The following is a 13183-nucleotide window of genomic DNA, read 5'->3' as shown; positions in this document are numbered from 1 at the left end:
AGCGCAGTGGTTGAGAGTCTGCCTGCCGGTGCAGGGGACACGGGTTCGTGCCCCGGTCCGGGAAGATCCCACATGCCGCGGAGCGGCTAGGCCCGTGAGCCACGGCCGCTGAGCCTGCGCGTCCGGAGCCTGCGCGTCCGGAGCCTGTGCTCCGCAACGGGAGAGGCCACAACAGTGAGAGGCCCGCATACCGCAAAAAAAAAAAAAAAAGTTAACAGTGACACACGAATGCTACTAGCAACACTACTCATAATAGTTCCAAAGTAGAAACAACCTAAATATCGACTAACAGGTGAATGAATAAACAAAATGTGATAAAATCATATAATGGAGTACTATTTGGCAATAAAAAGGGATGAATTACTGATACAGGCAATGACGTGGATGGACCTCAAAAACTTACAATAAGTGGGCTTCCCTGGTGGCACAGTGGTTGGGAATCCGCCTGCCAATGCAGGGGACACGGATTTGAGCCCTGGTCCGGGAAGATCCCACATGCCGCGCAGCAACTAAGCCTGTGTGCCACAACTACTGAGCCTGCACTCTAGAGCCTGTGCTCCACAACGAAGAGTAGCCCCTGCTCACTGCAACTAGAGAAAGCCAGCGTGCAGCAACAAAGACCCAATGCAGCCAGAATACATAAAAATAAAATAAATAAATTTATATAAAAAAAGCTTACAATAAGTGATAAAAGCCAGACATGACACTGTATATCATAAGATTCCATTATATGAAATGTCCAGAAAAGGCAAACCTATACAAGTCTCTATTCTAGTCTTTATTCTAGACCAGGTCTAGAACAACGCAGGAGGACTTACCATAGTGGTTGCCTAGGGTTGGGAGATAGGTAGGTGACAGGAATTAATAGTTAATGACACAAGGAATCATAATGGGGTGATGGAAAAACTCTAAAACTTATTTATGGTGCTGGTTGCACAACTTGGTAAATTTACTAAAAAAAATCATTGAACTGTATGCTTGAAATGGCTGAATGCTATGATATGTAAAATATGCCTCAAGAAAGTTATTTTTAAAAAGTCCAGAGATGGTTTGTAGTAAAAAGAATACTGAACTAGGAGTTCCCAGTGCTGCAACTAACCAGCTCTGTAGCCTTGAGCATACAACTTCCTCTTTTGGGCTGGAAGCTTCCTGAGAAATGAGGAAGATGGGCAATCTGACATCTAGAATTCTCTGAGTCTAGATCTTCATGTGCCATGAAGTGACTGCAGCTTCGTTCTTACCTTGCATTCAGTTTCCTTCTCATGCCCAAGTATTTTTATGTTATATATGACTGTAATTTAATCTTTTTCTTGGGTCTGGTTCTACAACTTTTAAAGACATACTTACACACCCTTATCCTCACTTTGATGTATTGTATGGTTTTCAAAAGTATTCCGGTAACCTATCAAATATGTTTCTCCTCCAGACAGAACTCCAAGGTGGGGGGACTGAAGCAGGTCTCGAATAACACAGGACACACAGCTCCCACTTTCAGTGAGGGTTCTCTGTCAAGTGGGGCTTTCACCTAACTGAAACATGATCTGGACCAGACCTTCCTAATTTATTGATGAAAATGTCACATTGGATGAAATCAAAAACCTTTCTAGAGTCCATATAGATAATATCTATTTCTTCTTCTTTATCATCTTGGACTGTCACTCTGTCATAGGAGGAAATTAAATTGGTCTGACACAATTTGCTCCGTACAAAGCCCTGTTCTTTACCTCTTTATGCTCTTGGAGGAGGCCATTGCTCACTTGTTCCAATAAAAAATTGAGCTTTAATCAATGCCCTCTCCTTTCTGTTTCCTCTAAGTGTCCCCTAGGTAGACTTGCATTGAGAAGCCAAAAAGAAAGCATACAATTCTCATGCTTAAAAGGATATTTCTAGTGTAAGAACACTCAGGGAGGGAAAATATTATGCTGGACTACATGGGGGAGTTAAGTCACCCTGAGAATTGAAGAAGGAAATGGTCAGACATATAGGCCATCAAACTTTCAGGATGACTGGTACAACTGGATAGGAATGTTCATCTAGCCCACTCAGAAGGTTATAGCCTTCTTCTGTTAATTATATCATATGAGCTTTAGATTTCATATAACAAATCCTGATTAATTGAGATTGGAATCAAGATGAATTCTTTTCACATGAGCTATGAAATACTAAAGTACACATCAAACCCGAACTGGAAATTTAAAGGATAGAAGAAAGGGGAAAAGGGGGGGTGGAGGAGGGATAAATTAGGAGCTTGGGATGAACAGATACACACTACTAGATATAAAGTAGATAAACAATGAGGTCCTAGTGTGTAGCACAGGGAAAAATATTCAATATCTTGTAATAACCTATAATGGAAAGGAATCTGAAAAAGAATATATAAATATAACTGAATCACTTTGCTGTATACCAGAAACTGACACAACATTGTAAATCAGCTATACTTCAATTTAAAAAAAAGGATAGAAGACTTCACTGTTGCAACTATTCACCTCTGGCACTGTATTATGAAAGCAGCCATAGACAGTACATAAACAAATGGGCATGGTTGTGTCCCAATAAAGCTTTATTTACAAAATAGGCGTCAGACTGGATCTGGTCTATCAGCTGTAGTTTGCTGACTGTCACCTGCTATATTTCCTAAACTGATGAAAATAAAGCATGCTGGTAAAGTTTAAGGACTGATTGAAGGATTGCAGTCAGGCATTATAGCCACCATTGTTCCACATCTGATTTAAAGGGGGTCACTCTGAATCTTTATTCTCACCAAATCTGTCTACTTCTTATTGACATCCTCCCCATTTCTAACTAGTGGTATATCATTCATCTTCACAGATGAGAGAGACTGATTTCTAATCATTCAGCTATAGTCTGGCATGAGCTCACTCTCTTTTTACTAAAACCGTTACGCACACAACAGACCACAGGCTAAGAAAATTTAGATAGATGGTTACTATTTCCGTTCTCTAAAAAATGTGAAAACTGTCCTAATTTTTCCCATTTCGGCCTTCTAACTGGTACTTAGTTCTTCTGGCATTACTATGTCCTTTGTTTAAATATTAGAACAGGAAAGTGTGTGTATACTTTAGCACTTTGACAATCCAGCATTTCTGGCTATTCTGGAGATCTTTTATTACTGTTTTGCATTGTGTGGAATGAATGTGTTTCTTTATCCGAGTTCTTTCTGTCTGCCTTGTTTTTGGCATTAGTTCAAGTGTTAAATCATGAGCATATAATAACAAGCATCCTTGCTTGCCCTTCCCTGTTAGAGAAGGTAGGGTGCTGTATTTTGCAGATTTTCATGCTGAGAGTTAGGACAGGGCATTTATGTGGCTTAAGTGACTGAAAATAAACAGAGAAATCTTTCTGAGTGGGGTGGATTAACTTTTCTATTCAGTTGTACAAATTATACTGAAAGTTTAGGACCCAATGTCCCACAAAGTCAAAAACATTTACAATCCGGCTCTTTGCTGAAAAAAGTCTGCTGACCCCTGAAATACAGCTTTGCCACCAGCGAATACACATACCGTTATGGTGATGTGTGCCAGATGGAACATGACCCTGAATGTATCATGAGATGTAGTGCAGATGAGATGACTTGCAACTAGTAAGAGGTAAGAGGCAGATAACATGGTATACTGTCAAACTAGCAACAAAGATGACATGTGTGCTGCAATATTTGAGGACTTTGTCTCATAGGTATGTAAGATACTGCTGGCAGGGTAGCACATGGCTCTGCTCAATAACACAGCGTTGAAGAATGAATGAAATAAGGTGATGCTGTGTAGATATTCTTATAACTGTAAAAATGACTGTGTTATAATTATTTCTGACTTAGCCAGTGTTGTTTCTCAGTCCCATTAAGTGTATTTAAATGCCTTCAAGAATGCTGGCAAAACAATCTAGTCTTGGAAACTGAATTATGAACATAAAAAATGTTGAGAAGCCACTGTTTTAAACTACCGTCTCAGCTCTCAACTCTAACTCATGTGGACTTTTGACTAATCCCAATCAGTCTCTGATTCAGAGACTTCAGTGTACATTTGGGAAAATAAAGAAGCTGAATGAAACCTAAAGATGAAAAGGGTCTTCTTTTCCTTTTTTTCAGAGATGAGACCTCTCCACAAGAAACTATCCTAATCCAATGAGCCATGCTATGCTTTGGATCATGAATGCCACATTTCTGTTGGACCTTGAAATCATCTGCCATCGCATATCTGACAATCTAAAAGAACACATCAGATGGTCAGAAGAAACTGAATAGACAGCACATTTTTTTTTTTTTTTAGGACAGACTGAGACGAAAACCATTATGAAGTTTTTGCAGACTTGCCAGGAATGTATGTGGCAAGAAGGAGTAAGGGAACATGGAGAGATATACAGATCTCTCCCCTTCCCCAAAATACCAACCACAATTGCACCAGACTTGGGGAGAGATTGAGAGAAGAAAAGAAGGAAGGGGAAAATGAGAATAAAGTGGGAAAGGCACATGGAGGAGCCTTCTGCCCTGCAAAAATTTATAGCTACTGAAATGAAGGAGCAAGAGGAACACCCCACCCTCTCTCTTTCCCACCCTTCTTCCTCCCCCACCCCTCATAAGTATTGAGTTTAGCAAGATAAGCTACTCAGAGAGAAATAAATTATGACGTTACTGAACTTCTTTGTCTTTTCCGTGGAACATTTCCCAGCTAAATCCCTCCAAGGGAGCATGGAAGTGGGGATGTGCACAGGGCGTGGCAACGATTGCATAATTCAGTTTCTCAAAACAAAGCAAATCTTCACAGGCACAGACATGCAGGTATGTTAAAAACAAACAAAAAAGGAAAGCGAGAAAGACAGAGAGACAAAGAGAAGAGAAAAGGAAGAGGTAAAGAAAGGTCAAATGCATTGGTTGTTAATTCTCCAGATTATTTTCTCTACCTTCCAGTATGTTGGAGATCAAAAGTGTTTTAAAGCCCAACTCATGGTCTATATCTAAAGTGAAGTCTATACACTATACAAAGAAGTGAAGAAAACTTACAGTTACAATTGATACGTGAGCCGATTGAAGCAGTCCATGCAGAAGTGTGATTAACCACACTGGCCACAAAGGCTCACCAGTCTCCAAACTGCTTGGAGCTAATTGTATTCTTTCGTTCAGAGTGAGTCAATCTGGCTAACTAGGGCTTATTGTAATCCTTGGTTTACACTCCCTTCCCCACTCCCAAATCTTCCCACATATCCCAGTGCTATAGAAACAATGGGGCCACTGGCAGGTATCATCAGTCATCAAAAGACAGAACTGGTATCAAAGCAATCCTGTTATTGCTGTTATGACAGTATGACACCTGAAAGACAGGGCAACTTCTATGGAGACTATTTTTAATCTTGATTAAAAATCCTGATGAGCATAAGTCTATCATGTGCTTTGAACTTCCCTCTTGGTCCCTGTTTCATGTCACTTCCCATTTCCCCATCTCCTGTTCTTATTTGTATGTCCCTGCCAAATTCCTTCCTGTCACGAAGTTCATATTTATAGAAACTTTATTTAAAATTGCTTGCATGGTTTCCAGAGCCATACTGAAAAATGCTATACAAATCTCACAGAAATACTAGTAACAGTATAAGTGAAAAGTGCCTCTATTTTCCCAACTTGCACTGTTACATCCCATAATTTACATCTCCTTTTCCCTAAATCTTCATTACACTTTATAGTAGCACCATTGCAGTGACACATTACCATTGCACAGACAAGGAAACAATATTTGTATGCTGCAACAAGCACAGAAGAGAGGCTTGTGCATTCCATATGGAAGAATGTTGCTTACCTGCATCATGTTAAAGAAGAGTTCATCTAAGGGACTTCCCTGGTGACACAGTGGTTAAGAATCCACCTGCCAACGCAGGGGACACAGGTTCGAGCCCTGGTCCGGGAAGGTCCCACATGCCGCGGAGCAACTAAGCCTACGAGCCACAACTACAGAGCCCACATGCCACAACTACTGAAGCCCGCGCACCTAGAGCCCGTGTTCTGCAACAAAGAGAAGCCACCACAATGAGAAGCCTGCGCACTGCAACAAAGAGTAGCCCCTGCTCGTCACAACTAGAGAAAGCCCGCACCCAGCAGTGAAGACCCAACACAGCCAAAATTAAAATAAATTAAAAAAAAAAGTTCATCTAAGAGAATAAGTCACGGAATAAGTCATTAGGAATGTTAGTGACCTCTGGGTAAGAAGAAAAAGAAAAGCTCTGTCCTGGTTTCTGTCAGCAGGCTATAATTTCTTTGCAAAATATCTTTTCCCAGTGGTTGATAGAGACCTGGGACTTCTGGTGCCAGCCAGGATGGAATGAGCCTAGTTTAGCCTATCTCTCCTTCTCACTACAATTAGAAACTTTGATCAAAATACAAAAAGCACTACCTCTGGGTAAAATACCATGGCAGGAGGAACTTGAAAAACAACCAGATAGGCCTGAAGGCAGCAGGATGAAATTATTAAATTGTTGAAAGGGAAGAACTCTATACAGAATCCCATATATGTACAACAAAAATATCCCTCAGGAATGAATGTGAAATAAAAAAGGTAACAATCCTAAGTATTTACCCAACCCTAAGTATTTACCCAAGTAAAAGGAAAAACTATATTCACTCAAAAACCTATACATGAACGCTTAGAACAGTTATATTCATAATTGTCCCAAGTTGGAAACAAACCAAATGTTCCTCAATTGGGGAATGGATACACCAAGTATGGTACATCCACACAATGGAATACCACTCAGCAATAAAAGGAGACAAATTACAGATACATGCAATAATGTGGCTGAATCTCAGATGCATTATGCTGAGTGAAAGAAGCTGGACTCAAAAGGATATACTAAATGATTCCATTTGTATGGCATCTGGAAAAGGCAAACCTATAGGGATGGAGTGATTGCCAATGGTTAAAGGTGAGGGAAGGGCTTGACTATAAAAGCCTAGCTACAGGGAGTTTTTTTTTTTTTGCAGTTGTATTTCTTGAATGTGGTGGTAGTTACATGCCTCTATGCATTTGTTAGAACTCACAAAACTGTAACCAAAAAAGTAAACTTTACTGTCAACTTTATATATTAAAAAACAAATTAAAAAGAGAGAACTTGAAACCTTGATGCACTTTTCCTAAGGAAACTTTGACATTTCAATTATCTAACTCCATGTACGTACATATTCGTAAGCAGAAAACTGAATCCCCAATATAAGGACAAACAGTCAAGCTTTAATTGAAAACTTTGTTATAAATAAACTAAAATCTATTTGGTCTTCGGATGTTTTTGGGGAAGTCCAGAAACCTTCAGGATAGAATAGTACCACCCATGTCATCAATGTATGATTTTGACATAAATATTAAAATTCTTGCTAGTTATGTAAACCTTTCCAATTCCATACACAAATATGGGTATATGGTCACAATATTTATTTCTGACCTGGTGTTTAAAATAAATAGACACTATCATGACTGTTGCCACACACACACACACACACACACAATCATTATTATATTACTATTATTATTACTACGACTACTACTGCTACTACTACTATTAAGCTGAAAACAAAAGCATGCAATTAAACTATGGGCTCAGCCTTGCTTCTTCTAACATTGACCTAGCAAGTTTTTCTAATGCCTGCCATACTGATTTATACCCTGTGGGGACTCGCGAAATAAAAATATTTGTGTGTTAAAGATTAAACTTTAACCTACCCTGTCAAAGAGTGCAAAAAGTTGTCTCAAGACATCTGAAACAGGCAGCTTCAAATACTCCGCAAATTCTTCAATTCCAATTCTTCCTCCTTTACAGGAACTTGCAATAGCGGCATATTCATCCAAATGCTTACGAATCCCATCCCAATCTAATCTAAACAAAGAGTTATGAAGATGTGTTATTAGCGTTTTACAGTCCACTTGGACATTTTGTGAGCTCTGTTTTATTCATCTGTCTGAGGGAAAAATATATTCAGTGTTACATTTGAAAAGGAGAAGAAAACGAATTTTTTTTTTTTTTTTTTTTTTGTGGTACGCGGGCCTCTCATTGTTGTGGCCTCTCCCGTTGCAGCGCACAGGCTCCAGACGTGCAGGCTCAGCGGCCATGGCTCACGGGCCCAGCCGCTCTGCGGCATGTGGGATCTTCCTGGCCCGGGGCACGAACCCATGTCCCCTACATCGTCAGGTGGACTCTCAACCACTGCGCCACCAGGGAAGCCCCGAAAATGAATATTTTAAGGCACACTTTGAACATGGATACAGACTTCTAATTTTTTAAAGGATATTAGCATAACTGTAATTATCCCAAATATCTGAGGGAAAGAAAAGTAACTGGGAAAAGGAGCAATGTGGTAAGATAATAAATGACTCATGAGAAGAAAAAAAGAACTCACATTTTAATCCAAATATTACTTAGTAAGTCAACAGTACTTACTGGGTTGTTAAGAAAAAATACAATTCTTGCTTTCAAGCTTTCCGGATGATAACGAACTCACATTTCACAAAATGTTGTGATGGGGGATTCATTAGACTTTGTACACTTCCTCCAATATTAGTTATAAAACACTTTAAAAAACACTGGTGGCTTCCCTGGTGGCACAGTGGTTGAGAGTCCGCCTGCCGATGCAGGGGACGCGGGTTCGTGCCCCGGGCCGGGAGGATCCCACATGCCGTGGAGCGGCTAGGCCCGTGAGCCATGGCCGCTGAGCCTGCGCGTCCGGAGCCTGTGGTCCGCAATGGGAGAGGCCACAACAGTGAGAGGTCCGCGTACCGCAAAAAAACAAAACAAAACAAAACAAAAAAAACACTGAAAAATATACTGTAGCTTACATCACATCCTGTAGAATTAAACAGGTGACTTAACACATACTTCTACATCCAATTTCAGTAACTATCTAATTTTTTCAAATCTACTGGAATATTGTAAAAATATAACATCAAAACATTGCTATCTAGAAGATATAAATAATGTTTGCTACATCAGTTATCAAAAATATTTTTTAATATTGAACTTTAATACAGTAACTGGTTCTGCAACTCCCTCCTAGGGAGGATGCCAAGGTCTGCTGAGTTAATAAATTCTGCAGATCCCTGTCAGGGCTGAAAACAATGAACTGTAATGAGAGGGATGTGGGAGTTACACCTTCATACCAGGAAGTTCAAAGGGAATGTTCTAAATGGTTTAAACCAGATAATAAAAATCACAATATTTTTTTTTGCCTTTAAAAAAAAATTATGTACCCAGAAGGAGAAGGTTGATCTAGGGAAGTATTTAAAATTCAATGATGGTCAGAATTGCTGCTCTACAAGTCAATTCCTATTTCACATGAGGAATTCTGACCACCTTGTGCCAGTCCCATATAATTATGCCATCTTTCTCATAAGAAGGTGGCAGGACCACCTACTCAGCTGTTTCTGGGTAGGGAGGCAGATCTGCGCTGACTCATGTTTACTATCTCGTTCTCCTCTCATGACCAACGCACATATTTCTGAGTTAGCTGTTCTTGAAAAAACAAAACTAGATGAACTAAATGGGAGATAAATTCACATCCCTGGCTTTCTTAATAAACACCACATAGGTTCTAGAGTTTGAGCATTAATGAAACCAGAGAAAATAAACATAATGGGATTTCAGATCTCTTTTGGACACCTTTAGGAAAGTGTGGTAATTTAAAAATATGCTTACTTCAATTTCCGGCTGATTTTGGTAAATTCCACCAACCCAGCTTCCATAGGCAGTGTTAGCTGTCCTGCTGAAATCATCAATCTGCAGTCTTCATAGGTGTGATCTGTTACTGGAATTCTCAGAGCTCTAAAGTATTAAAAAACAAACAGATTCAACTTTTTAAAAAAGGTGATGGTTTTTCATTAGGCCTGAATTGGTCAACAAACGACAGTAAATGGAAAAGTATTTACTACTTTTTGAACCAGTGGCTTTGGCTTATTATTTGCCAAAGAGACATATTTCTCTACTTCACAGACTTATTGTGGCCTGAGTTAATCTCCTTATGTCTGTGTGCTTCTGCCAGCTAGTCATTTCTGTTCTGTGTTTTGACTACAGTGATAATAATAGTTGAGTTCAGTCCATGGAAAGTAATGAGAAGACTTAGGTTCAAGTCCTATGGAGTCTTTTACCAGCTGGCACTTAACCTAAGCCTCACTTTTCTCATCTGCACATAGGAATAATCACTTCCTCCACAGGGTTATTTTTTTTTTTTTTTTTTTCTTTTTGCGGTATGTGGGCCTCTCACTGTTGTGGCCTCTCCCGTTGCGGAGCACAGGCTCCGGATGCGCAGGCCCAGCGGCCATGGCTCACGGGCCCAGTCGCTCCGCGGCATATGGGATCCTCCCAGACCGGGGCACGAACCCGTATCCCCTGCATCGGCAGGCGGACTCTTAACCACTTGCGCCACCAGGGAGGCCCTCCACAGGGTTATTTTAAGGACCAACTAAGAATGCCTGTGGAAGTGCCATTTAAACAGATAAATGGTACCTGTACATATTATAAGTGAACAGTCTATCCATATTGCTAGCCATCTGCATCTTTCCATCTCTTAAGACTGAAGATCACCTTCTTGCTACATAGCAATCTTCAAAAAATACTAACGAGGACTGATTATAAGATCATATTTCTTCCAAACCTAAACACCCTCCATCCTCAGAGGAGTGCACAACACTGACTACCTCCCTCTTGCTCAGAGATCTACTAATGGTGAAACAGATTTGGAAAAAATACATATTAACAAGAACTTGAAAAAACACTTGAGTGGCAAGAAGAAAATCTGTGCTGTACATAAAATAATTTCCTGCAGATCCCTCTTGGCTAAATTTTTATTCACACACATTCAGTGACAATCATAAAATTATGTCATCAACTGTTATTTGATTTTGTTGAATCATGGCTAAGAACATTCAATTTTCAATGAATGCAATATGAATAAACTTTTTTTTCCCACCTGCCACTAAGCTGTTTTTGATTAATGACTATTTGGGTGTAAGAATATATAAGGAAAATAAAAATTAAAAACACTTCAGGAATTATAAGAGTAAACAGTAGAACAAAACAGTTAAGAGCTTGGGCTTTGGTAATAGGAAGTGTGGATTTGAATCCCAGCCCAGAGACTCTCACTACCTCAGAGTCTCCATTTCCTCACTTGCCTCAGAACTGCCGTGAAGAATATGTTAGGTAACACAAGCAAATGGCCTAGCACAGGATTTGGTAAATATATATTAGTGGTCGACCACCACTACTTACCTCGGCTTTGCTCTTTACCATTTTCAAATGCTTTTAACATATACTTTCCTACTTGACTCTCATAATAACCAAAACTATGAGAAAAGCCAGGCAAGGATTAGAATTCCCACTTTACACATGAGGAAAGGAGCCTTGGAGGGGACTTATCCAAGGTTGTACAGCTAACTGAGGTCTTCCTTACTCTTTATCCAAGGCCCTTCTACCTCCACGCCTCCAAATCCAGGAAAAGGCTGCTTAAACAAACCTTTCCTCTGTTTTTAGGCAGGTTTTGGGAAGTCAAAATATCTGATGTAAATTCTCTCAGTTCCTAATACTTATCTTCCTTCCTAAATTTTGGACATAAGCTAGTATGAAAACATAATGGAAGAGGGAAGAAAACAATATCAAAGCAAATTTTGTAGCTGCTCTAGAAACTAGGTAAATCAAGTACATGTAGGGACACATAGTAACAAAAGTTTTTCAGCCAAACACTTAAATATTTATTCTTTTTTGAAAATAAAGTTAGTCTCCTGTGAAATATTAATATATGTAATATACATATAATATATATAATCTTGCTTATAATGCCAAATTCAGCTATGAAGCTAAATTCAGAGTTCTCATTGCATTTTTACTAAGAGAATAAATACTGCTGGCTTATTAGCTCCAAACCTGCCATTGGGCATGACTGAGGGAGGTGGTGCTTGGGGAAAGGGTGCACACCTGGAGGGCTCTGAGGCTGCCTGGGTGGTGGGGATAGTATAACACACCCTTTCATTACAGGAGGAGAGGTGATTTATCTAATCAGGATAGTGGCCAGTTAAAACTCCTTTAAGTGCAGGAAAATACTTGCCTTATGTTTTGCAGTTTCTAAATCCTAAATTTATAGCCATCCCCTTAATGAGGGTGACTTTCCCCCTTTTCTATGCATCTATTGCATTCCCTTGCAAACTTTTTCCTCTTTGGTGCTATAATCATTAATGCCTTTGAAACACGTGGCCTTGGCAGCTATATGGAGGCTGAGGGGATAGAAGGTGGGTCACAGCAGGAACCACTCAGGCCGTCATTAGCTTTGTCTGACAGCGACTGGCCAGCTTGGGAGAATTCACCCTTTGGAGGTCACTGGCTGGTTTCTCCCGGTTCATGTACCCTCCCTGTTCACCTTCTGGCAAAGCTACGTCTCCATTAGTTTGGGGTTACGTCAGGGAAAATATTTATAGATTTTCTTACTGACCGCATTCCTAGGCACATGATTTTTCCTTACCAAAATGAGCTGGGGAATGAGGCCCTCAGACAGAAAAAAACAGACTTCAAACAATGTTAAATGCCTTTTACCAATAATTTTAAAACTATTTACTGATCATAATCACATATAGATACTTACTCTGCCATTAAATTCCGGACTCTACTGGCAAAAAGGACAGGATCACTTTTTTCTTCATCATTTGGTATTTGAACAGGCATAAACTGAAAGGCAAATATACCTTTCCATTACAATTGTGAGGCCTAAGATTTAAATGCTAAAGTAATTCATAAGCTGTCATTATATGAAATCCCCTGCCTTTCTAGCACACGGGTTATAGGATAGAATGTCAAGAGCACTGTGCTTGGACTCAAGAGATCTGAATTCAAGCTCTGGGTCTTTCTGTGTGTTAACTAGTACGACCTTTAACTTTTCTGAACTGTCTCCTCAACTCTGAAAGGAGGGCTGTGACCACCCATGTCCCGGGTTGTGGTGAGGATGAAATGAACCAATGTCTGGAATTCTGGAAGTTGTAAAGCTGAAACTACTCAGATCTTACTCTCAAAGCTGCATTTTCTCCCACCTACCCTCTGTGTGAAAATGTTATTAGTGGTAGTACTTTGTTTTTCGTAGTTTATCTTCTCTATCCATTCCTATATCAGCTATATTTTAATCACTTGATCAAGCTTTATGTTTTATCATTTCTTCTGC

General features: G+C 39.7%; 1 protein-coding gene across 1 annotated transcript in view; it reads right to left on the bottom strand.

Moving 5' to 3' along the window:
- Positions 1-13183, bottom strand: part of LPCAT2 (lysophosphatidylcholine acyltransferase 2) — a 64763-nt gene that overhangs the window by 25066 nt on the left and 26514 nt on the right. Inside the window, exons 9-11 of the mRNA XM_060083718.1 lie at positions 12614-12696; positions 9682-9807; positions 7716-7869 (exon numbers count right to left, since the gene is read on the bottom strand). Of these exons, the coding sequence (XP_059939701.1) occupies positions 7716-7869; positions 9682-9807; positions 12614-12696 (363 nt within the window). The remainder of the gene's footprint in view (positions 1-7715; positions 7870-9681; positions 9808-12613; positions 12697-13183) is intronic.

This window comes from Mesoplodon densirostris, chromosome 19, assembly GCF_025265405.1.
Source record: "Mesoplodon densirostris isolate mMesDen1 chromosome 19, mMesDen1 primary haplotype, whole genome shotgun sequence".
NCBI lineage: Eukaryota > Metazoa > Chordata > Mammalia > Artiodactyla > Ziphiidae > Mesoplodon > Mesoplodon densirostris.
Note: the sequence above shows the minus strand (reverse complement) of the source record. Positions and strands in the feature narration are given on the sequence as shown.